This window comes from Lynx rufus, unplaced genomic scaffold (assembly GCF_022079265.1).
Source record: "Lynx rufus isolate CCGP_SWC_20201006 ecotype Redwood Valley unplaced genomic scaffold, mLynRuf1.p SCAF_1, whole genome shotgun sequence".
Lineage (NCBI taxonomy): Eukaryota > Metazoa > Chordata > Mammalia > Carnivora > Felidae > Lynx > Lynx rufus.
Window position 1 is genome coordinate 210,800,489 of NW_025814823.1, and position 27,121 is coordinate 210,827,609.

Genomic DNA, 27,121 nt, shown 5'->3' on the forward strand with positions numbered 1-27,121 from the left:
CCAGTGACTATGGCAGTTCTGAGGACTTTGTTGATTTAAAAAAAAAAACATAATCTTTGAAAAGGTAAGAAATATAAAAGATGATAAAATGAATGAGTAAAATTTGATGAGGAACAGAATACGTATACAGTTTCAAAATGTCTCCTTGCATCTAATTTCCTAATTATAGGGTAAAAAATACCAATGTTACAATCAAGATCTTGGTGAACACCACTTTAAATAAGCGATAGAGTTATCTCTAATGATAGGACCATCTGACATCATGTGTTTCTCAGTGATTCACTGAGATGGAATCAACACCACCTTAGTAGTAGTCCCACCATGTCCCCTAGTAACTTGAAGTATAATAAGAAAACATCAGACAAACCCTACTTGCGATCCAGCACACGAAATAAGTAGCTTCTATTCTTTAAGATGTCAATGACAAGAAAGACAAAGAAGAGCTGAGAAACAAATCCTTTTAAGGGAGATGATATACACATGATAACTAAATGCAATGTGTGATACTGGATTGATTGATCCTGCACCAGCAAGTTCATTTCACAACATGGGATATTATTGGGACAATTGGAGGGAATGCAGTAAGGTTTGTAGATAAAGTAGTGTGATTGCATTAATTTAAAAATGTTTCTTCCTGAGGAGGGGCCAAAATGGCAGAACAGCATGGCAAGTTTTTTTTTGTGTCTTTCATCCCTGAAATACAGGCAGATCAACACTAAACCATCCAGAACACCTAGAAAACTGATTTGAGGATTAACACAACAATATGCACAACCTGAACCATAGGACTCAGCAGGTATGTGACACAGAGAGGTTAACTGGGAGAGAGAGAACCCATGGAGGGCAGGGAGCTGTTTTTGCTTGCAGAGAGAGAATGAAGACGGGGGGAAGAGTATGGGAAAGCATCCCCCCCTCCCAAAAGCAACTGGAGGGAGAAGAAAGATTACAGACTGATCAAAAAAAGGGAGCAAGGAGAAAGAAGAGAGTTTAAATTCCATCAAGACTCTATAAATAACAAGAATAACATAGAATCTGAAATTCTGCAGTCTGATACCTGGCAGTGCTCTGTTGGGAAGGATGAATCCCCAGAAAGTGAGGTCCAAGGGGTCCATGGGCCACATGGGGAGAGGCAATTCCCCTGCTGAGAAGACATTTGGTAGAGGCTGTGAGGCCACCTCACAGGCAAAAGTCCCATGGACCATGTAGAAGAATCACATTTGATGGTGCTGGAACAAGGACATTAGGGGGAAGCCGGCATCTGAGGCGTGTTGTCATTTTCCATAATCCCTGACATGCTGCTGCTACAGGATCACATGAACTTTTCGGGATGTGGGCTGGCACCCAGCGCAGTCTCTGGGCATTGGCAGCAGCAGTCTTGTGAACATTCCTGGAGGTGGACAAGCACCTGGCCATTGCTCAGTGAGACTCTCCCCCAGAAGGTCTGAGCACCTCATAGCCACAGTCCTTCAGAAGTGAGGGGTTGGGAAACACAGCCACATCTGAGATAAAACTCAGGAGGGAGGTGCTGCCTGGCAACCTGATGGCTTGGTCATGGACAACGTAAAAGTGGGGAGTGGATGTAGCCAGAGACAAAGGGTTGCATGATTGCTGATCATGGAGAACAGAATTCCAATACTAGAGACCGGGTAGCTGGGTGATGCCATTTTCACCCCTCCCATGCATGTGCATACACAACTACAAGCACCACAATAATCCACCCCAGTAAGCTAAGCAGCACCATCTAGTGGATGATGGAGCCATTACACTAAGCCCTGCCAAACTGGGTCAACCTCGCTCTTCATGAACATCACAAGTCTCTCCACCTAATTAGTTTGCGGACTGTAGAGTGCTTCATAGTTTGACTTCTAGGGGAAAACGATGTAATTTCAATCATATTTCAGTTTGTTTGCTGGTCAACCTATTCAATTTTTTTGTTTCTTTTCTTATTCTGGAATATAGAAAGAAAAAATTTATTTTTATTTTCAATTTTTATTAAAAATATTTCTTTAATTTTTCCACTATATTTTTTACTTTTTTGTAAATTTTTCAAGTTCTATTTTACTTCAATCATTTCACTTTATTCAATTTCATTGTATTCATGTTTTCAAATTTTCAAATATTTTCCTTTTTTTTCTTTTCTTATATTTCCCTTTTTTCCTCTAATCTATCAGGCTCCTTTCAACAACCACACCAAAACACACCTTGGATCTAACATGATTTATTTGATTTTTTGGTGTTGTTTTTAATTTTTTAATTTAATTTTTTTCCCTTATTAATTCCTTTTCTTCCTTCAAAATGATGATATGAAGGAATTCACCCCAAAAGAAAGAACAGGAAGAAATGACAGCCAGGGACTTAATCAAAACAGATACAGGCAAGATGTCTGAACCAGAATTTAGAATCACAATAATAAGAATACTAGCTGGGGTTGAAAATAGATTAGAATTTCTTTCTGTGGAGATAAAATAAGTAAAAGCTAGTGAAATAAATTGAAATAAAAAAAATGCTATAACTGTGCTGCAATCTTGAATGAATGCCACAGCGGCAAGGATGGATGAGGCAGAACAGAGAATCAGCGATATAGAGGACCAACTTATGGAGAATAATGAAGCAGAAAAAAAGAGGGAGACTAAGGCAAAAGAGCATGATTTAAGAATTAGAGAAATCAGTGACTCAATAGAAAGGAACAACATCAGAATCATAGGGGTTCCAGTAGAGGAAGAGAGAGAAAAAGGGGTAGAGGGGTTATGTGAGCAAATCATAGCGGAAAACTTTCCTAACCTAGGGAAAGACACAGACATCAAAATCCAGGAAGCACAGAGGACCCCCATTAGATTCAACAAAAACTGACCATCAACAAGGCATATCATAGTGAAATTCACAAAATACTCAGGCAAGGAAAGAATGATGAAAGCAGCAAGAAAAAAAAGTCCTTAACCTATAAGGGAAGACACATCAGGTTTGCAGCAGATCTATCCACAGAAACTTGGCAGGCCAGAAAGGAGTGGCAGGATATATTCAATGTGCTGAATCCGGAAAATATGCAGCCAAGAATTCTTTATCCAACAAGGCTGTCATTCAAAATAGAAGGAGAGATGAAAAGTTTCCCAGACAAACAAAAATTAAAGGAGTTTGTGATCACTAAACAAGCCCTGCAACAAATTTTAAGGGGGACTCTCCGAAGGGAAAAAAGAAAACAAAGAATAAAAAACAAAAAACAACAAAGACTAGAAAGGACCAAGAACACCACCAGAAATTCCAACTCTACAGGAAACATAATGGCAATAAATTCATATCTTTCAGTACTCACTCTAAATGTCAATGGACTACATGCTCCAATCAAAAGACATAGAGTAACAGAATGGTTAAGAAAACAAGATCTATCTATATGCTGTTTACAAGAGACCCACTGTAGACCTAAAGACACTTTCAGATTGAAAGTAAGGGGATGGAGAACCATCTATCATGCTAATGGTCAACCAAAGAAAGCTGGAGTAGCCATACTGATACCAGACAATCTAGACTTTGAAATAAAGACTGTAACATGAGGTGAAGAAGGGCATTATATCATAATTAAGGGGTTTATCCACCAAGAAGACCTAACAGTTGTAAACATTTATGCTCCAAATGTGGAACACCCAAATATATAAATCAATTAATCACAAATATAAAGAAACTCATTGATAATAATACCATAATAGTAGGGGACTTAAACACCCCACTTACAACAATGGGCAGATCATCTAAACAGAAAATCAACAAGGAAACAATGACTTTGAATGACACACTGGGCCAGATGGACTTAACAGATATATTTAGAACATTTCATCCTAAAGCAGTGGACTACACATTCTTCTCCAGTACACATGGAGCATTCTCCAGAATGATCACATACTGGGACACAAATCAGCCCTTCACAAGTACAAAAAGATTGAGATCATACCATGCATATTTTCAGACCACAATGCTATTAAACTCGAAATCAACCACAAGAAAAAAATGTGGAAAGATAACAAATACTTGGAGACTAAAGACCATCCTACTAAAGAATGAATGGGCTAACCAAGAAATTAAAGAGGAAATTAAAAAGTACATGAAAGCCAATAAAAATGATAACACCGCAGCCCCAAACCTCTGGGACCCAGAAAAGGTGGTCTTAAGAGGGAAGTATATAGCAATCCAGGCTTTTCTAAAGAAGGAAGAATGGTCTCAGATACACAACCGAAACTTACACCATAAAGAGCTGGGAAAAAAAACAGCAAATAAAACCCCAAACCAGCAGAAGACAGGAAATAATAAAGATTAGAGTAGAGCAGAAATCAATGCTATCAAAAGCAAAACACACAAACAAACATAAAAACAAAAACAAAACCCACAAAAAAACAGTAGACCAGATCAGTGAAACCAGAAGCTGGTTCTTTGAAAGAATTAACAAAATTGATAAACCAATAGCCAGTTTGATCAAAAAGAAAAAGGAAAGGACCCAAATAAATAAAATCGCGAATGAAAGAGGAATGATCACAACCAACATAGCAGAAATACTAACAAAATAAGAGAATATTATAAGCAATTATACTCCAAGAAAATGGGCAACCTGGAAGAAATGTACAAATTCCTAGAAACATAGAAACTACTAAAACTGAAACAGGAAGGAATAGAAAATTTGAACAGACCCATAACTAGTAAAGAAATTGAATTAGTAATCATAAATCTCCTGAAAAAACAAGAGTCCAGGGCCAGATGGCTTTCCAGGGGAATTCTACCAAACATTTAAAGAAGAGTTAACACCTATTCTCTTGAAGCTGTTCCAAAAAATAGAAATGGAAGGAAAACTTCCAAACTCTTTCTATGAAGCCAGCATTACCTTGATTCCAGAAGCAGATAAAAACTCCACTAAAAGGAGAAGTATAGATAAATTTCCCTGATGAATATGGATGCAAAAATCCTCAACAAGACACTAACCAACTGGATCCAACAATACATTAAAGAATTACTCACCACGAGCAAGTGGGATTTATACCTGGGATGCAGGGCTGGTTCAATATCTGCAAAACAATCAATGTGATATATCACATAAGTAAAAGAAAGGACAAGAACCACATGATCCTCTCAATAGATGCAGAGAAAGCGTTTGACAAAATACAGCATCTTTCTTGATAAAAACCCTCAAGAAAGTAGGGATAGAAGGATAATACCTCGAGATCATAAAAGCCATATATGAAAGGCCCAACACTAATGTAATCCTCAATGGGGAAAAACAGGGCTTTCAATTTCCTAAGGTCAGAAACAAGACAGGGATGTCCACTCTTGCCACTGTTATTCAACATATTATTGGTGGTCTTAGTATCAGCAATCACACAACACAAGGGAATAAAAGGCATCCAAAAGGCAGGAGGGAGTCAAACTTTCACTCTTCACAGATGACATGATACTCTATATGGAAAACCCAAAAGATTCCACCAACAAACTTCTAGAACTGATCCATGAATTCAGCAAAGTCACAGGATATAAAATCAATGCACAGAAATTGGTTGCATTCTTATACACCAATAATGCAACAGAAAGAGAAATCAAGGAACTAATCCCATTTACAATTGCACCAAAACCCATAAAATACCTCAGGATAAATCTAACTGAAGAGGTGAAAAAATATATACACTGAAACTATAGAAAGCTTATGAAAGAAATTGAAGAAGACACAGAAAAAAATTGGAAAAGATTCCATGCTCCTGGAGAGGAAGAACAAATATTGTTAAAATGTCAATACTACCCAAAGCAATCTACATATTCAATTCAATCCCTATCAAAATAACACCAGCATTCTTCACAGAGCTATAACAAACAATCCTAAATTTTGTATGGAACCAGAAAAGACCCTGAACAGTCAAAGTATTCTTGAAAAAGAAAACCAAAGCTGGAGGCATTACAATTCCGGACTTCAAGGTGTATTACAAATCTGTAAACATTAAGACAGTATGGCACTGGAACAAAAATAGGCACTCAGATCAATGGAACAGAATAGAGAACCCAGAAATGGACCCACAAACATACGGCCAACTAATCTTTGACAAAGCAGGAAAGAATATCCAATGGAATAAAAACAATCTCTTCAGCAAATGGTGCTGTGAAAACTGGACAGCGACATGCAGAAAAATGAACCTGGACCACTTTCTTAAACCATACACAAAAATAAACTCAAAATGCATGAAAGACAGGAAGCCATCAAAAGCCTCAAGGAGAAAGCAGGCAAAAACTTCTTTGATCTCAGCCGCAGCAATTTCTTACTCAACACTACTTCGGAGGCAAGGGAAACAAAAGCAAAATGAGCCATTGGGACCTCATCAAAATAAAAAATTTCTGCCCAGTGAAGGAAACAATCACCAAAAGTAAAAGGCAACCGACAGAATGGGAGAAGATACTTGTAAATGACATATCAGATAAAGGGTTAGTATCCAAAATCTATACAGAACTTATCAAACTCCACACCCCAAAAAACAAATAATCCAGTGAAGAAATGGGCAAAAGACATGAATAGACACTTCTCCAAAGACATCCAGATGGCCAACCGACACGTGAAAAAATGCTCAACATCACTCATCATCAGGGAAATACAAGTCAAAACCACACTGAGCTACCACCTCATACCTGTCAGAATGGCTAACATGAACAACTCAGGCAACAACTGATGTTGGCAAGGATGCAGAGAAAGAGGATCTCTTTTGCCCTCTTGGTGGGAATGCAAACTGGTGCAGCCACTCCGGAAAACAGTATGGAGGGTCCTCAAAAAATTTAAAATAGAACTACCGGGGCGCCTGGGTGGCTCAGTCGGTTGGGCATCCGACTTCGGCTCAGGTCATGATCTCGCGGTCCGTGGGTTCGAGCCCCGCATCGGGCTCTGTGCTGACAGGTCAGATCCTGGAGCCTGTTTCAGATTCTGTGTCTCCCTCTTTCTCTGACCCCCCCCATTCATGCTCTCTCTCTGTCTCAAAAATAAATAAATGTTAAAAAAAATTTTTTTTAAATAGAACTACCCTACGACCCAGCAATTGCACTACTAAGTATTTATCCAAGAGATACAGGTATGCTGTTTCAAAGGGACACTAGCATCCCATGTTTATAGCAGTGCTGTCAACAATAGCCAAAGTACAGAAAGAGCCCAAATGTCCATTGATGGATGGATGAATAAACAAGATGTGGTACATATATACAATGGAGTATTGCTTGGCAATCAAAAAGAATGAAATCCTGCCATTTGCAACTACGTGGAAGGAACTAGAGGGTATTATGCTAAGCGAAATTAGAGAAAGACAAATATCATATGACTTCACTCATATGAGGACTTTAAGATACAAAACAGATGAACATAAGGGAAGGGAAGCAAAAACAATATAAAAACAGGGAGGGGGACAAAACATAAGAGACTCTTAAATATAGAGAACAAACTGAGGGTTGCTGGAGGGGTCATGGGAGGAGGGGATGGGATATATGTATAAGGGGCTTAAGGAATCTACTCCTGAAATCATTATTGCACTATATGCTAATTATCTTGGATGTAAATTTAAAAATAAATAATTAAAAAAAGAAGAAGAAAAAGATTTTGTGAAGCTTCAAGTGACCATCCCCTGCCAAGAGATTCCTAGATATTCTTCTCCAAGTCATCCCCACTTGGCAGGATTAAGAAAGACTGTGTTTGTTGTTTTGTCTTTCCAAACTCAGCATCCATATCAGGAAAATAAAAAACAAATCAAACTCTAAACTTCCTTGTAAAACGTACTGAAATTGCTACCACATGTTGACAATAACAAGAATTTCCATTCCATCTCACCGCTGACTCTTAGTGCAGAGTAGTGCTAAGAGTAGACATTCCATGGAAACTTTCTAAGGTCTATGACCTAAGGCTGTCTAGATCTAGGGATGTTAAAAGGGACTGCATGTGAGTAACAGAACCTAACCTCTTATCCTTCACTCACAAACCAGTCTCAGCTGTATGAATTGAGCAGAAGCTGCAACACAAAGTAGGTATCAGGAAAGAACAAGTGTTCCAACACTTTTCATTCCATAACCATCTCAGCATGAGTAGGTTGCAAACCAGGATGAGGATTAGAAATCTGGAATCCTGGTACTGGAAGGGGCATCAAACTTTAAGTATCAACTGCAGACTATTCATTTTACATATGAAGATGCCATTTGTTCAGACCTCATAGCTAATGCACAACAGGAACTTAAACTCTGTAAAGACTGAGAGCATAAGGATTTGATCATCATAGTATCTCTAATGCCTAACAAGAACCAGCATGTAGTAGGTGCCTACTATGATCCAGGAAATGAATTAAGTTCCATGAGGTATACAGAGATGGATACAATGTGGTCCCAGTCAATGTGGACCACACCCTCCACCTAGTGGAGGATATGGGCACATATCAGACAATTACAAAGCAATGCTGTTTGTTCATGCTTTCATAAATATATAAGTAAGGTGCCCAGTGGAAAATCCAGGGCAAATAATAAATATTGTTGCCTGTTGCCTTCAATAACTAAGCTATATATACCAGAATAAGCATTGAGAATAAAATAATAGTGAGTGAGATGCAAAAAAAAAAAAAAAAAAAAAAGAAAGAAAAGAAAAAAAAGAAAAAATGGTGCCTTCCAAACAAAGATTAATTAAGTACTTGGAAACCATCAATTGACTGCAGAGTTCCCAAATGGTTATCTCAGACAAATTCTGTCAGTGCAATTGTTGTCTACATCAGGAGACAGATTCCTGGTGCTCCACCATCTTACCAGAACCTTCCCCACTGCATTTTTACCTATTGTTTCTTTTCAGAATTATATATATATTTTTATAGTTGAATATACATGTGAATATATACATATATGTGTGTATGTATCATAAAAGTTTCTTAAATATATACAATTTTTACCAGTTGCTTTTATAGTGTCCAAGAAAGCTCCATATACTTTCATCCTGGAAACGGAACATTGACAGTGCCAGGGATGGAAAGATCTTCAACTGAACAAGTAATTCTTCCCAGGAATTTAACTGAGGTGCCAATGCTTGTGCTTTGTTTAGGGCAGCAGTACATTCCTCTTTGTGAGCTCCTATGTGAATGTTTGTGTCTTGAACGAGTGTGGTCCATGGATCTCTGCAAAAGGAAGTTGTCCTCAATGTACTGTCATACATGTGCTTCTGGAGAAAGTTAAATGTGGCTAAAGATCTTGCCAGCAAACTTGTGAGCAGGGCTGTTGAGGTAGTCCATGAAAAGCCAGCTGCAAGAGATCTGTATCCCTCAAAGATGAATATCAGCATATACATGTAGTATATGTAATACATTTGCTAGTACTACATATACTTCTGGAATATAATACATATAATATACAAAGTTTTTTGGGGCGCCTGGGTGGCGCAGTCGGTTAAGCGTCCGACTTCAGCCAGGTCACGATCTCGCGGTCCGTGAGTTCGAGCCCCGCGTCAGGCTCTGGGCTGATGGCTCGGAGCCTGGAGCCTGTTTCCGATTCTGTGTCTCCCTCTCTCTCTGCCCCTCCCCCGTTCATGCTCTGTCTCTCTCTGTCCCAAAAATAAATAAACGTTGAAAAAAAAATTTTTTTTAAAAAAATATACAAAGTTTTTGTTAATCAACTTTTCATGTAATTAGTAAGGCTTCTGGTCTACGGTAGGATATTAGTAGTAAATTTTTGGGGGAGTCAAAATATATGCAGTTTTTTGACTGTGAGAGGGACCAGCACCCCACAGTCTCCATGTTGTTCAAGGGTCAATAGTACAAGTAAACCAAATTCAACAATGTATAACTGATTAGACACCAATACCGAGAGGGATTTATCCTGAAATGCAAAGATGGTTCAACATGTAGATTTCCAGACTAAAACTTGTAGGTTCTCATTCCTAACAGAAGGGTCAAAACCCCAAAACAACAGATTTTTTAAAGCAAAGCAAGCAAACAACTAACCCTTTTTCAAAGATAGTCAAATGGGAGGACTGAGGAATATACTTATTTACCCCGGCTCTGTAAGACTTCGTTTTGAATATTTCTTTAATCTGTCTCTTCTTCTCTGCTATCACCCACCCAGTTCCTGTTTAATCTCTGATCACCTCTTCTACAGACTACCTCAATAGCCTAATACTGTCAACTCTAACGTCAGAATCTATCCAGAACATGACACTTATTTACCACCCCCACACCTCTTAACAAATCTCTAAATTTCTACCCTTGACCCTTGCATGCCCTGTCCTTCCCAGGGCTAATATTGCAGAGTCAGAATGACAAGATGTCGACAAAGCCGGATTCTGGGAAGATGGCGGCGTAGGAGGACGCTGGGCTCACCGCGCGTCCTGCTGATCACTTAGATTCCACCTACACCTGCCTAAATAACCCAGAAAACCGCCAGAGGATTAGCAGAACAGAGTCACCGGACCCAAGTGCAGACGAGAGGCCCACGGAAGAGGGTAGGAAGGGCGGCGAGGCGGTGCGCGCTCCACGGACTGGCGGGAGGGAGCCGGGGCGGAGGGGCGGCTCGCCGGCCAAGCAGAGCCCCCGAGTCCGGCTTGCAAAAGCGGAGGGGCCTGACGGACTGTGTTCCGACAGCAAGCGCGACTTAGCGTCTGGGAGGTCATAAGTTAACAGCTCTGCTCGGAAAGCGGGAAGGCTGGAGGACAAAGGGAGGGTGAGCTGCGGAGCCCCCGGACAACAGAGCTCAGTTTGGCGGGGAACAAAGGCGCTCGCCAGCGCCATCTCCCCCGCCCATCCCCCAGCCAAAATCCCAAAGGGAACCGGCTCCGGCCAGGGAAATTGCTCGCTCCGCGCGAACACCCAACTCTGTGCTTCTGCGGAGCCAAACCTCCGGCAGCGATCTGACTCCCTCCGGCTGCCACAGGGCCCCTCCTGAAGTGGATCACCTAAGGAGAAGCGAGCTAAGCCTGCCCCCCCTGCCGCCGTGCACCTTGCCTTCCCACCCCAGCTAATACGCCAGATCCCCAGCATCACAAGCCTGGCAGTGTGCAAGTAGCCCAGACGGGCCACGCCACCCCACAGTGAATCCTGCCCCTAGGAGAGGGGAAGAGAAGGCACACACCAGTCTGACTGTGGCCCCAGCGGTGGGCTGGGGGCAGACATCAGGTCTGACTGCGGCCCCGCCCACCAACTCCAGTTATACACCACAGCACAGGGGAAGTGCCCTGCAGGCCCTCACCACACCAGGGACTATCCAAAATGACCAAGCGGAAGAATTCCCCTCAGAAGAATCTCCAGGAAATAACAACAGCTAATGAGCTGATCAAAAAGGATTTAAATAATATAACAGAAAGTGAATTTAGAATAATAGTCATAAAATTAATCGCTGGGCTGGAAAACAGCATACAGGACAGCAGAGAATCTCTTGCTACAGACATCAGGGGACTAAGGAACAGTCACGAGGAGCTGAAAAACGCTTTAAAGGAAATGGAAAACAAAATGCAAACCACCACGGCTCGGATGGAAGAGGCAGAGGAGAGAATAGGTGAACTAGAAGATAAAGTTATGGAAAAAGAGGAAGCTGAGAAAAAGAGAGATAAAAAAATCCAGGAGTATGAGGGGAAAATTAGAGAACTAAGTGATACACTAAAAAGAAATAATATACGCATAATTGGTATCCCAGAGGAGGAAGAGAGAGGGAAAGGTGCTGAAGGGGTACTTGAAGAAATAATAGCTGAGAACTTCCCTGAACTGGGGAAGGAAAAAGGCATTGAAATCCAAGAGGCACAGAGAACTCCCTTCAGACGTAACTTGAATCGATCTTCTGCACGACATATCATAGTGAAACTGGCAAAATACAAGGATAAAGAGAAAATTCTGAAAGCAGCAAGGGGTAAACGTGCCCTCACATATAAAGGGAGACCTATAAGACTCGTGACTGATCTCTCTTTTGAAACTTGGCAGGCCAGAAAGGATTGGCACGAGATTTTCAGGGTGCTAGACAGCAAAAATATGCAGCCAAGAATCCTTTATCCAGCAAGTCTGTCATTTAGAATAGAAGGAGAGATAAAGGTCTTCCCAAACAAACAAAAACTGAAGGAATTTGTCACCACTAAACCAGCCCTACAAGAGATCCTAAGGGGGACCCTGTGAGACAAAGTACCAGAGACATCACTACAAGCATAAAACATACAGACATCACAATGACTCTAAACCCGTATCTTTCTATAATAACACTGAATGTAAATGGATTAAATGCGCCAACCAAAAGACATAGGGTATCAGAATGGATAAAAAAACAAGACCCATCTATTTGCTGTCTACAAGAGACTCATTTTAGACCTGAGGACACCTTTAGATTCAGAGTGAGGGGATGGAGAACTATTTATCATGCTACTGGAAGCCAGAAGAAAGCTGGAGTAGCCATACTTATATCAGACAAACTAGACTTTAAATTAAAGGCTGTAACAAGAGATGAAGAAGGACATTATATAATAGTTACAGGGTCTATCCATCAGGAAGAGCTAACAATTATAAATGTCTATGCGCCGAATACCGGAGCCCCCAAATATATAAAACAATTACTCATAAACAGAAGCAACCTTATTGATAAGAATGTGGTAATTGCTGGGGACTTTAACACCCCACTTACAGAAATGGATAGATCATCTAGACACACGGTCAATAAAGAAACAAGGGCCCTGAATGATGCATTGGATCAGATGGACTTGACAGATATATTTAGAACTCTGCATCCCAAAGCAACAGAATATACTTTCTTCTCGAGTGCACATGGAACATTCTCCAAGATAGATCATATACTGGGTCACAAAACAGCCCTTCATAAGTTTACAAGAATTGAAATTATACCATGCATACTTTCAGACCACAATGCTATGAAGCTTGAAATCAACCACAGGAAAAAGTCTGGAAAACCTCCAAAAGCGTGGAGGTTAAAGAACACCCTACTAACGAATGAGTGGGTCAACCAGGCAATTAGAGAAGAAATCAAAAAATATATGGAAACAAACGAAAATGAAAATACAACAATCCAAACGCTTTGGGACGCAGCGAAGGCAGTCCTGAGAGGAAAATACATTGCAATCCAGGCCTATCTCAAGAAACAAGAAAAATCCCAAATACAAAATCTAACAGCACACCTAAAGGAAATAGAAGCAGAACAGCAAAGGCAGCCTAAACCCAGCAGAAGAAGAGAAATAATAAAGATCAGAGCAGAAATAAACAATATAGAATCTAAAAAAACTGTAGAGCAGATCAACGAAACCAAGAGTTGGTTTTTTGAAAAAATAAACAAAATTGACAAACCTCTAGCCAGGCTTCTCAAAAAGAAAAGGGAGATGACCCAAATAGATAAAATCATGAATGAAAATGGAATGATTACAACCAATCCCTCAGAGATACAAACAATTATCAGGGAATACTATGAAGAATTATATGCCAACAAATTGGACAACCTGGAAGAAATGGACAAATTCCTGAACACCCACACTCTTCCAAAACTCAATCAGGAGGAAATAGAAAGCTTGAACAGACCCATAACCAGCGAAGAAATTGAATCGGTTATCAAAAATCTCCCAACAAATAAGAGTCCAGGACCAGATGGCTTCCCAGGGGAGTTCTACCAGACGTTTAAAGCAGAGATAATACCTATCCTTCTCAAGCTATTCCAAGAAATAGAAAGGGAAGGAAAACTTCCAGACTCATTCTATGAAGCCAGTATTACTTTGATTCCTAAACCAGACAGAGACCCAGTAAAAAAAGAGAACTACAGGCCAATATCCCTGATGAATATGGATGCAAAAATTCTCAATAAGATACTAGCAAATCGAATTCAACAGCATATAAAAAGAATTATTCACCATGATCAAGTGGGATTCATTCCTGGGATGCAGGGCTGGTTCAACATTCGCAAATCAATCAACGTGATACATCACATTAACAAAAAAAAAGAGAAGAACCATATGATCCTGTCAATCGATGCAGAAAAGGCCTTTGACAAAATCCAGCACCCTTTCTTAATAAAAACCCTTGAGAAAGTCGGGATAGAAGGAACATACTTAAAGATCATAAAAGCCATTTATGAAAAGCCCACAGCTAACATCATCCTCAATGGGGAAAAACTGAGAGCTTTTTCCCTGAGATCAGGAACACGACAGGGATGCCCACTCTCACCGTTGTTGTTTAACATAGTGCTGGAAGTTCTAGCATCAGCAATCAGACAACAAAAGGAAATCAAAGGCATCAAAATTGGCAAAGATGAAGTCAAGCTTTCGCTTTTTGCAGATGACATGATATTATACATGGAAAATCCGATAGACTCCACCAAAAGTCTGCTAGAACTGATACATGAATTCAGCAAAGTTGCAGGATACAAAATCAATGTACAGAAATCAGTTGCATTCTTATACACTAACAATGAAGCCACAGAAAGACAAATAAAGAAACTGATCCCATTCACAATTGCACCAAGAAGCATAAAATACCTAGGAATAAATCTAACCAAAGATGTAAAGGATCTGTATGCTGAAAACTATAGAAAGCTTATGAAGGTAATTGAAGAAGATTTAAAGAAATGGAAAGACATTCCCTGCTCATGGATTGGAAAAATAAATATTGTCAAAATGTCAATACTACCCAAAGCTATCTACACATTCAATGCAATCCCAATCAAAATTGCACCAGCATTCTTCTCGAAACTAGAACAAGCAATCCTAAAATTCATATGGAACCACAAAAGGCCCCGAATAGCCAAAGGAATTTTGAAGAAGACCAAAGCAGGAGGCATCACAATCCCAGACTTCAGCCTCTACTACAAAGCTGTCATCATCAAGACAGCATGGTATTGGCACAAAAACAGACACACAGACCAATGGAATAGAATAGAAACCCCAGAACTAGACCCACAAACATATGGCCAACTCATCTTTGACAAAGCAGGAAAGAACATCCAATGGAAAAAAGACAGCCTCTTTAACAAATGGTGCTGGGAGAACTGGACAGCAACATGCAGAAGGTTGAAACTAGACCACTTTCTCACACCATTCACAAAAATAAACTCAAAATGGATAAAGGACCTAAATGTGAGACAGGAAACCATCAGAACCTTAGAGGAGAAAGCAGGAAAAGACCTCTCTGACCTCAGCCGTAGCAATCTCTTACTCGACACATCCCCAAAGGCAAGGGAATTAAAAGCAAAAGTGAATTACTGGGACCTTATGAAGATAAAAAGCTTCTGCACAGCAAAGGAAACAACCAACAAAACTAAAAGGCAACCAACGGAATGGGAAAAGATATTTGCAAATGACATATCGGACAAAGGGCTAGTATCTAAAATCTATAAAGAGCTCACCAAACTCCACACCCGAAAAACAAATAACCCAGTGAAGAAATGGGCAGAAAACATGAATAGACACTTCTCTAAAGAAGACATCCAGATGGCCAACAGGCACATGAAAAGATGTTCAGCGTCGCTCCTTATCAGGGAAATACAAATCAAAACCACACTCAGGTATCACCTCACGCCAGTCAGAGTGGCCAAAATGAACAAATCAGGAGACTATAGATGCTGGAGAGGATGTGGAGAAACGGGAACCCTCTTGCACTGTTGGTGGGAATGCAAATTGGTGCAGCCGCTCTGGAAAGCAGTGTGGAGGTTCCTCAGAAAATTAAAAATAGACCTACCCTATGACCCAGCAATAGCACTGCTAGGAATTTACCCAAGGGATACAGGAGTACTGATGCATAGGGGCACTTGTACCCCAATGTTCATAGCAGCACTCTCAACAATAGCCAAATTATGGAAAGAGCCTAAATGTCCATCAACTGATGAATGGATAAAGAAATTGTGGTTTATATACACAATGGAATACTACGTGGCAATGAGAAAAAATGAAATATGGCCTTTTGTAGCAACGTGGATGGAACTGGAGAGTGTGATGCTAAGTGAAATAAGCCATACAGAGAAAGACAGATACCATATGGTTTCACTCTTATGTGGATCCTGAGAAACTTAACAGGAACCCATGGGGGAGGGGAAGGAAAAAAAAAAAAAAAAGGACGTTAGATTGGGAGAGAGCCAAAGCATAAGAGACTGTTAAAAACTGAGAACAAACTGAGGGTTGATGGGGGGTGGGAGGGAGGGGCGGGTGGGTGATGGGTATTGAGGAGGGCACCTTTTGGGATGAGCACTGGGTGTTGTATGGAAACCAATTTGTCAATAAACTTCATAAAAAAAAAAAAAAAAAAGAATGACAAGATGTCCTCAGTTTGTGCCTGAGGAGACTGTGGAAATATCCCCAGTCCTATTTTATGATGCTCATTGGAATTATAGTCTCAGCAGTAGAGGTAAAGACTTGGACTTGTAGAGTTAGGACTCTAGCACGTCTTCATAAATAAATGACCTCCTTAAGAGGTCCTCAGAATACAGTCCAGGAATGATAGGTGGACTTCTCTTGGGGATTGACTTCTAGAGAGTAGACACAACTCCTTCCAGGGAGCGGTGTCTTGAGATTGGAAGACTCGCAGAGATTTTAAGCAGGTACCTGGGGAAATGGGGCATGGGGATGACAGTATGAGGTCAATAGTGCAGTTAGGAGGTGGGAAAATTCGTGGAAGAGTCTCTAAACGGAGATGGGTCTGAGTCACCTGGGGGTGGCACTATCTTGGAAGTGACTTCCTGAAGTCCCTGCCATTCCTGGTTCAGAGTACGTTCTCTGCAGAGAGTGTAGTGATTCCATGGAAGGAGAGGGGTTAAGGAGCGCTCACTAACCCCTCCTTCCTTCTGCCAGATGCCTGAGGTTAGGGAGGGTGAGGACATATTAGCCAGTGGAGCAAACACCCGGGGAGGAGGAGCAGAAGGGCAAGAAGTCACAGACAGAAAGAGACGACAGGCAGGATCCACCTCTCACCTCTTCCCAAGCTGCCTGCCAGTGCATCTCCTTGGCTGCCAGTGCAGTGCGTGTCCCCAGGGCGCACAGGTTACTGTGTGGGGCGCGGGGTGCAGGCTCTGGGCACAGAACCGGGCTCCGCAGCTGGTACAGGAGTGAGCATGGCGGGGCAGCGGGTGCTGCTGCTAGCTGGCTTCCTTCTGCCCGGGTTCCTGCTCTCTGAGGCCGCCAAGATCCTAACCCTGTCTTTGGTGGGTGAGTGCGTGGCTGGAGAATCAGACACAGGCTCTTCCCAGACACCTGCGTGAAGGCTCAGGCACATAGCCCTGGGCCAAAGGTTCACTCTGTGGGGTTTTCCAGACAGCGCTTGGGTCCCAGGCTGCAGGAGGGAGAGGCGGGAGGGGGTTGTTGGGGCATGAGGAGCCCCTGCCTCATGTAGGGGTGAAGAAGATACTTCTGGAGAAAGTAGAATACCCTTTCCTCTCTCTTCCTATTCAGACTAGCTCTCCCAGGCACAGGGATGGGGTGAGAGGTTTGAGATCCCTCCCTGTGCTCGAGACGCAGGGCAGCGTCTTCCCCAGGGCGGTTTGGACATTCAGAGGCTCACCCTAAGCTTCTCAGGGGTGTGCAGCAATTGTCAACAGAGACGGGGTCGTGGGGGGAGCATTTGCAGGTTCTTGGAGGCCCAGGGAAGAGCTCACGGGGACAGCAACACGGATTTTCTGAGGCTGCATGGGAGCCAATTGGAGAAGGGAAGGCATTTCAATAACAGTTAGGAGGGTGTTTTCATCCAGAGAAAACCTAGAGAACTGGCCAGGGTTGGGGACTGGACCCTGGGTGTTCAGGTCTCTCCAGTACCCACTCCTTTTCACCCGTGGGGCTGGAAGTGTTTGAAGGACTTGAGGGACTGTTAATTTTGCATTTTGTGGCCTCAGTTTTATCTCCTTTACTTTTGCACCAAAGGGACTAGCAGATGAAAAGGAAAATCGTATCAGGATAAAGGGTCATCCTCGAATGGAGCTTCCCCAACATTGTATTTCAACTCACAGGGGGCTCTTTTAGGTCACTTGACTGTATAGGTCACTGGGAATCAGGGGATCTTAGAGCTGGAAGGACGCTGAATCATCTCATTTAGCCCCCACGGTGTTTTCCTGAACAAGAAACTTAAGGGTCAGCACCTTTGCCAGAGCACACTGGACCTCCTTAAAGGCACACAGCAGGAATTTACTCCGCTCTCTCAGCCCAGGAGCAGCCTTTTCACAGCTTCCAATCTCATGCACTTTTAGTGGGTAGTTTTAAAAATCACTCTTTAAGAAACCCTGTAACTGCATTTGAATTCCTTTTTTATTCATTTAGTTTTCTTTCCGATTGTTACTAGCAGTGACACAAAAGCACTCCCTCCCTTCTTGTAAGTACATGTCCTCTGGACTCTGTGAGGTGGGGAGGAAGGTGTGGTTTGGAGGCACTGAAGCCCTGCCTCTGTTCCAGAATGTACTGTGCTCACCAAGACCTTTAGGAATGGCTGCCTGTGCAGGTGCAGGAAGCCTTCTCTCCTGAATCCATTTCCTGCATGGGTTAAAGGTAGAGTCAGAGCAGGGAGTCTGAGGGGGTAGGGTTCATGTTTTATGTAATCTGTGTTACCTCAGGGCAACACAAGTACAGCTATTAAAAACTAGAGTATAAGAAACTAGATGCACACTATTGCTGTAGCTCTTTTTTAAACTTTTTTATTACTGTGGTTCCACATCCATGTGAGCTGACCCAATCATCATGGGACCTTCATCTTCCAAACAACCCCCAGTTCCCAGCTTGGGCAAATTCTATTCCTTCCCGTGTGGTCTGGCTTTGACTATTGCTGAGACTCATAGATTCCATAAAAATGGCCCCTGGTAGCATATGGTTTTAGATACAACTTGATGTGATAGAAACTGTACCTCCCCAGGGGGTCATACTCTGTTTCCTTAGGATCCCAGGATATTTCTAGGATGGGTGGTGTCTCAGTCTCTCATGCATACAGGATCCTGCAGTTCCACTGCAAGCGTCCACAATTATTCTGAATGCCTTAATTTGATATTCAGCAAAATGCAGACCCCAACTGAGAAGCCTCCTGCCAAATATATTTGAATCTGAAGAATTTTGGCTCTAAGTGGTGTCTCTCTCTCCTTTGCTCCAGTGGCTCTTTCCTGGACTGATGTTAAGTTCCCATGTTTTGGCCCTCACATTAGCCTAAATTTCCAGAGAGAAGGATTCCAGAAATGCTCTGATTAATTTTCCGCTAGGAGTCCTTCACACTCATATATAGCACTGTGCCAAACTTTCCATCAGTACAGTTATTTCTGTAGGGCACCAAGTGTCCATAAGGCCTGGCTAGAATCAGCATGTGCTTAGAATCAGGAACTCCTTAAAGCCTAAGCACAGAGAGGCTCATCACACTGATGTTTGGTCACTTTTGTGACCAGAGTCACACAAAAGAATCAGAGGGAGGTTTGCCAAGGTCAAGGGTTTGGGCAAGTAGGCTCAGGGTGAGTGGCTGTGCCTTACCCAGATGGAGATGGGCAGCGTGGCTGATGAAGCTGATCTTCCTCTACTCACTGTTCTCTTTCTGTTCTCTATCTCTCATGTGTTGGCTCTATCACCCCATCAACTTCACGCACTCTATTCTCATGATTACAAAGATGCAGTTGTGAATTGTTCCTAGGTGGGAGCCATCATCTGCTGCTGGACCGGGTGTCTCAGATTCTTCAAGATCATGGTCATAATGTCACCATGCTTCACCAGAGAGGGAATTCATTCATATCAGGTATCTTTTCCCACTAATCCTTGATTCCTTCTGCTCTATGCAAAGTGTAGAGTGAAGCAACAATGCCTTTTGCATAAATGGGCTCAGAAAAGTGTTTTTAAAATCTAATTGGACCCAAACAATGAAAAGTGTGTGTGTGTGTGTGTGTGTGTGTGTGTGTGTGTGTGCATTTAAGTAAGGTGTTGTAAAACTTGCTGGCTATGTCTACCAGCACTCCACACTCTGTAGTCTCATATTTTCCTCCCTTACCTTCATCCCAACCAACAGTCCACATATTATTACAGGTTATTTTGGTAAATGGCACTTCATAACATAGCTTGAAAATATGTGAACAGAAGTGTTCATCCACATATAAGATTTCTAATAGGAAAGGATCATTCCTTTTTTTTTTATATCAGAGATTACTTTTCTTCCTATGATAACTGAAATTTAAGAAAGGTCTCTCAGGAAGCCCCTTATTTAGGCAGGTGAGATCAGATCCTATAATTGAGATGATTTTGTTTTCTTGAAAAATCAATGACTGCCCATGAGTTTGTAGATAATGATGTTGGATGTTCTTAACTGAATCATCGAATCCAATGAATGTTAGTCAAAATGAGCAAGGAAATCTTATCAACTCTTCTCTGTTGACAGACAAGACGTCAGCAACCCAGAGAACTGAAATGAATTGCCCAAGGTCATATGGCAGGTTAATAATAGTGTTGGGTGGCTTTAGGACTTTAAGCTCTGGATTGCTCAATCTGTAGTTTTCTCAGGCTTTGATTTAAAAAAGATTCAATTTTAATCAGCATCTTTGAGGAATAAAATTCTGAGAAATTATAAAATTTTGAAGGTGATCAGCCTTTGTTGTTGTTTAGATTTTATTAAAAACAATTTTTTTTACTGTGAAAATTTCTTCTAAGATATTTATTGTGGTAAAATATACACAGCATAAAATTGATCACCAAACATTTTGTTTTGGACAGTTTAGTGACTTTAAGTACATTCACATTGTTGTGCAACCATCACTCTAGAACATTTTCATCATCACAAACAGGAACTCTGTACTGATTATATGGTAACTGCCAAATACCCTTTGCCTGAAGCCCTTGGTAACCACTACTGTACCTTACTTCTCGAAAAATTTGGCTATTCTAGGTATTTCATTTAAATAGAAATATACAGTATCTGTCTTTTTGTGTCTGGCTCATTTCACTTTGTATCATGTTTAAGACTCATTCATTTTGTTGTATGGATCACAATCTCTTTCCTTTTTAAGGCTGAATAATGTTGCATTGTAAGTACATACCACATTTTGTTAATCCAGTCATCATCTGTCAATGGACATTTGCACTGTTTCCCCCTTTTAGATATTGTGAATAATGCTGTTGTGAAAGCTGCTGTAGAAATATGTCTTTGAGTGCCTACTTAAGGCCATTTAAATCACTTTCTAGATTAGGTTCTTCATTCTTCAGTGAATATTATTTATATACATATCTCTTTGTATCTGCCTTGATGACAGACATGAATAAAGAAATGTAGTTTGTTGATGATAATTTGTCAGTGTAGTTAATCTTGATTTTGAAAATTGCAATTAAATTTAATTAAAATTTAAATGAAGTTATGTTAAATTAGAATTTCAGATTGATTAAAAAATAATTTCAGCAGGGGCACCTGGATGGCTCAGTCGGTTATGCATCTGATTTTGGCTCATGTCATGATCTTCTGGTTTGTGAGTTTGAGTCCTGCATTGGGCTTGCTGCTGTTAGCACAGACCCTGCTTCGGGTTGTGTCTCCCTGTGACTCTGCCTGTCCCCCACTGGTTCTCTCTCTCTCTCTTTCAAATAAAATAAAACTTAAAAAGAAAGCGTCTAGGGGAGCCTGGATGGCTCATTTGGTTGAGTGCCCAACTTCGGCTCAGGTCATGATCTCGCCGTCTGTGAGTTCGAGCCCCGAGTCGGGCTCTGTGCTGACAGCTCAAAGCCTGGAGCCTGCTTCGGATTCTGTGTCTCCCTCTCTCTCCCCCTCCCCCACTCATACTCTGTATCTCTCTCTGTTAAAAATAAGTAAACATTAAAAAATTTTTTTAATAAAGAAAAAAGAAAGAGTCTAGAGTTGAGTTTCTTTCAATATGCCCCAATCACGAGCATTTCTGAGGCTTTGAAACAGCATATTCATTCTTTACTTCAGGAATAGAGCTTTACCAGACATCTGCAAATAGAGAAAACACATGATTGGGGTGTTATTTCTGACCTGTTTCCCATTTCAGTGTAATGTAACATTTGTGTTTTTTTTGAGGAGGGCTTTATTTGGAGGGCTTCTTTTGAAAGTAAACATTAACTTAGGAAATGCTATGTGACTAGCACTGGGATCGATATTTTCACATTTACACCATCATTTAAACTGAAGCCTGATCTTTGATCCAAAGTAAATGTTTAACAGAGTGTTTGGAAAGCAAATGTGGGGATAAACTTTTGGAGGAAAAGTTCTTAGAATTTCTTTAAATTGAATCATCCAGAGGTGCTTCTTGGCCTGTGTGTAGACTTGTCTGTCTTCCCGACCTTAGGAAATAACACACCCAGTGTTATTTGTGCATGTGATGTATTGGTGGAGGGCTGTGTGGAATGCTTCTTGTTTTGTGACCTTCAGGTCACAATAACTACCTTTGCTTTAGGAATTTATTTTCTTTTTTTCTTTTTCTAATTTAAAGTTTAGTTAGTTAATATACAGTGAAATATTGGTTTCAGAAGTAGAATTCAGTGATTTATCACTTATATACAACACCCACTGCTCATCACAAATTCCCTCTTTAGTATACCCATCACCCATCTCCCACCCACCTCCCTCCATCAACCCTAGTTGATTCTCTGTCATTAAAAGTCTCTCCTGTGGTTTGTTTCCCTTTCTTCTCTTCCCCCCACTTCCCATATGTTAATCTGTATTCGTACTTAAATTCCACATATGAGTGAAATCGTGTGGTATTTGTCTTTCTCTGATTGACTTATTTTGCTTACCATAATACATTCTAGCTGCATCCATGATGTTGCAAATGGTATGATTTCATTCTTTTTGATGGCTGAACAATATTCTTATATATATATATATATATATATATATATATATATATATACACACACACACATACACACACACACATTTGGGCTCTCTCCATAGTTTGGCTATTGTTGATAATGCTGCTATCAACATCGGGGTGCATGTATGCCTTTGAATCAGTATTTTTGTATCCTTTAGGTAAATGTCTAACAGTGCAATTGCTGGATCGTAGGGTAGTTCTGTTTTTCATTCTTTGAGGAACCTCCATGCTGTTCTTCAGAGTGGCTGCACCAGTTTGCATTCCTACTGGCAGTGCAAGAGAGTTCCCTTTTCTCTGCATCCTCCCCAACAGCGGTTGTTTCCTGTGTTGTTAGTTTTAGGTGTTCTGACAGTTGTGAGGTGGTATCCATTGTGGTATTTCTTTCCCTGATGATGAATGATGTTGAGCATCTTTTCATGTGTCTGTTAGCTATCTGGATGTCTTCTTTGGAAAAGTGTCTATTTATGTCTTCTGCCCATTTATTAACTGGGTTGTTTGGGTTTGGGGTTTTGAGTTTGGTACGTTCCTTAAAGATTTTAGATTCTAACCCCTTATCATATATGTTGTTTGCAAATATCTTCTCCCATTCTGTAGGCTGCCTTTTAGTTTTGTTCATTGTTTCCTTTGCTGGGCAGAAAATTTTATCATGAAGTCCCAATAGTTCATTTTTGCATTCATTTCCCTTACCTAACCATAAATCATTTGTTGAAGAGACTTTTTTTCCATTGGATATTCTTTCTTGTTTTGTCAAAGATGAGTTGACTACATAGTTGTACAATTGTGTCTGTTTTTGTGCCAGTACCATACCGTCTTGATGACTACCGCTTTGTAATATAGCTTGAAATGCAGAATCATGATGCCTCCAGTTTTTGTTTTCTCCTTTTCCAAATTGCTTTGCCTATTTGGGGTCTTGTATAGTTCCATACAAAGTTTAGGATTGTTTGATCTAGCTCTGTGAAGAATGCTGGTGGTAGTTTGATAGGGATTGCAATCAATGTGTAGATTGCTTTGGGTAGCATAGACATTTTAGCAATATTTGTGCTTCCAATCCATGAGGATGGAATGCTTTTACATTTTGTTGTGTCCTTTGCAATATCTTTTATAAATCTTTATAGTTTTTAGAGTACAGATCTTTTACCTCTTTAGTTAGATTTATTCCCAGGTATCTTATTGTTTTTGGTGCAATTTTTAATGGGTTTGATTCCCTGATTTCTCTTTCTGCTGCTTCAGTATTGGTGTATACAAATGCAACAGATTTGTGCAGGTTGATTTAATATCCTGCAACTTTGCTGAATTCATGTATTAGTTTTAGCAATTTTTTGGTAGAGTCTTTCAGGTTTTCTACATAGCGTATCATGTCATCTGCAAATAGTGAAAGTTTGACTTCTTCCTTGCTCTATTTGTATGCCCTTTATTTCTTTTTGTTATCTGACTGCTGAGGCTAAGACTTCTAGTACTATGTTAAATAGTAATGGTGAAAGTGGGAGTCCTTGTCTTGTTCCTGACTATAAGGGAAAGGCTTTCATTTTCTCCCCAATGAGGATGATATTAGCTGTGGATCTTTCATATATGGCCTGTATGTTGAGGTATGTTCCATCTATCCCTACTTTGTTGAGGTTTTTTTTTTTTATCAAGAATGAATGTTGTATTTTGTCAAATGCTTTTCTGCATCTATTGAGAGGATCATATTGTGTATATTGCACCACGTCTGCAGTCCAAGAATAAATCCCAGTTAATCATGGTGAATAACTCTTTTAATGCACTGTTGAATTTGATTTGCAAGTATCTTGTTGAGAATTTTTGAATCCAGTTTCATCAGGGATTTTGGCCTATAATTCTCCTTCTTAGTAGAGTCTTTGGTTTTGGGATCAAGGTAATGCTGACTTCATAGAATGAGTTTGAAACCTTTCCTTCCATTATATTTTTTGGAACAATGTAAGGGGAATAGACATTAGCTCTTCCTTAAATGTCTGGTAGTATCCCCCTGGGAAGCCATGTGGCCCAGGACTCTTGTTTGTTGGAAGATTTTTGATTACTAATTCAATTCCTTTGCTTGTTATGGGCCTATTAAAATTTTCTATTTCTTTCTGTTTCAATTTCTGTAGTTTGTGCATTTCTAGGAATTGTCCATTTCTTCCAGATTGCCCAATTTGTTGGCATATAATTTTTATAGTATTCTCTTGTAATTGTTTTATTATTGTTGTGTTGGTTGTGATCTCTCCTCTTTCATTCATGAATTTTATCTACTTGGATCATTTCTCTTTTCTTTTTGATAGGTCTGGCTACGGGTTTATCAATTTTGTTTATTCTTTCAAAGAATGAGCTCTTAGTTTCTATAATCCATTCTACTGTGTTTTTTTTGTTTGTTTGTTTTTGTTTGTCTCTATATCATTTAGTTCTGTTCTAATTTTTATTATGTCCCTTCTTCTTCTGGTTTTAGGCTTTATTTGCTGTTCTTTGTCTAGCTTCTTTAGGTGTAAGGTTAGGTTGTGTATTTAGGACCTTTCTTGCTTCTTGAGAGAGGCCTGAATTGCAATATACTTTCCTTTTAGGACTGCCTTTGCTGCATCCCAAAGGGTTTGAACTGTCGTGTGTTCATTTTAATTTGCTTCCATGTATTTTTTAATTTCTTCTTTGGAACACCTGGGTGGCTCAGTTGGTTAAGTGTCTGACTTCAGCTCAGGTCATGATCTCGCAGTTCATGGGTTCAAGCCCTGCATCAGGCTCTGTGCTGATAACTCAGAGCCTGGAACCTGATTTGAATTTGTGTCTGCCTCTCTGTGTCTGCCCCACCCTCCCCATATTCTGTCTCTCTCAACAATAAATAAACATTAAAAAAAGAAAAAAATAATTTCTTCTTTAATTTCCTGGTTAACCCATTCAGTTTTAGTAGGATATTCTTTACCTTCCATGTATTTGGGGGCTTTCCAAATTGTTTCTTGTGGTTGACTTTAAGTTTCATAGCATTATGATCTGAAAATATGCATGGTATGCTCTTGATTTTTTGTACCTATTGAAGGCTGATTTGTGACCTAGTATATGATCTATTTTGGAGACTATTCCATGTGCACTCGAGAAGAATGTGTATTGTGCTGGTTTAGGATGAAATGTTCTGACTATATCTGTTAATATATCTAAGAATTGTCCAGATATAAGTACATCCAGTCCAGTGTTTCATTCAAAGTCATTGTTTCCTCGTTGATTTTCTGATTTGATGGTGTGTTCATTGTTGTAAGTGTGGTGTTAAAGTCCCCTACTATTACTGTATTATTATCAATAAGTTTCTTTATGTTTGTTATTAATGTATTGATTTATATATTTGGGTGCTTCCAGTTGGTGGTATAAATATTTACAATTATTAGATCTTCTTGAATGGCTAGACCCCTTAATTATGATACAATATCCTACATCATCTTTTGTTACAGTCTTTGTTTTAAAATAAAATTTGTCTGACACAAGTATGGCTACTCTGGCTTTCTTTTGACATCCATTATCATAATAGATTGTCCTCTACCCCTTCATTTTCATCTGCAGGTGTCTTTAGCTCTAAAATGAGTCTGTCTTAGGCGCAAATAGATGGATCTTATTTTTTTATCCATTCTGATACCTTATGTCATTTTATTGGAGTACTTAGTCCTTTTACACTCAAAGTAATTATTAAAAGATATGAATTTAGTGCCATTATTTACCGGTAGAGTTGGTGTTTCTGGCGATGTTATCTGGTCCTTTGTAGTCTTTATTGCTTTGGCCTTTTTTTTTCTCCACTCAAAAGAGTCCCCCTTAAAGTTTCTTGCAGGCCTGGGTTAGTTGGTCATGAACTCCTTTAGTTTTTGTTTGCCTGGGAAACTCTTTATTTCTCCTTCTTTTCTTAATGACAACTGTTATGGATAATGAATTTTTTGGCTGCACATTTTTCCCATTCAGCACAGTGAATATTTCCTGCCCCTCCCTTCTGGCCTCCCTTTCAGTGGACAGGTCTGCTGCTAACCTTATGTGTCTATCCTTGTTGGTTAAGGACCTTTTGTCCCTAGTTGCTTTCAGAATTCTCTCTTTATCTTTGTATTTTGCAAGTTTCACTAGGATATGTCATGGCGTTGACCTGTTTTTGTTTATTTTGTGGGGAGTCTGTGTGCCTCTTGGACTTGAATACCTGTTTCCTTCACCAGATTAGGGAAGTTCTCAGCTAAAATTTGTTCAAATAAACCTTCTCGTCCTCTTTCCTTCTCTTCTGGGAGTACTGTGGTATGGATATTATTTCATTATACAGAATCACTAAGATTCCTAAGTTTCCCCTTGCGATCTAATGGTTTTCCTTCCCTCTTCGTTTCAGCTTCATTATGTTCCATAGTTTTATATTCTGTCACCTATTCTTTCC

At 40.2% G+C, this 27,121-nt stretch overlaps 1 protein-coding gene across 5 annotated transcripts in view; it reads left to right on the plus strand.

Annotated features, from left to right (window-relative positions):
• The first annotated feature begins 16,774 nt into the window (after positions 1-16,774).
• LOC124507642 (UDP-glucuronosyltransferase 3A2-like) overlaps positions 16,775-27,121 on the plus strand; it is a 29,270-nt gene continuing 18,923 nt past the window's right edge. For 2 of the 5 annotated variants that reach the window (XM_047073935.1, XM_047073948.1), the window contains exons 1-2: positions 17,035-17,128; positions 19,572-19,673. In XM_047073935.1, coding sequence (XP_046929891.1) covers positions 17,035-17,128; positions 19,572-19,673 — 196 coding nt within the window. Of the gene's footprint in view, positions 16,941-17,034; positions 17,129-19,571; positions 19,674-27,121 lie in introns of those variants that run through there. The other 3 variants (XM_047073926.1, XM_047073942.1, XM_047073956.1) reach the window with 3 other exon arrangements.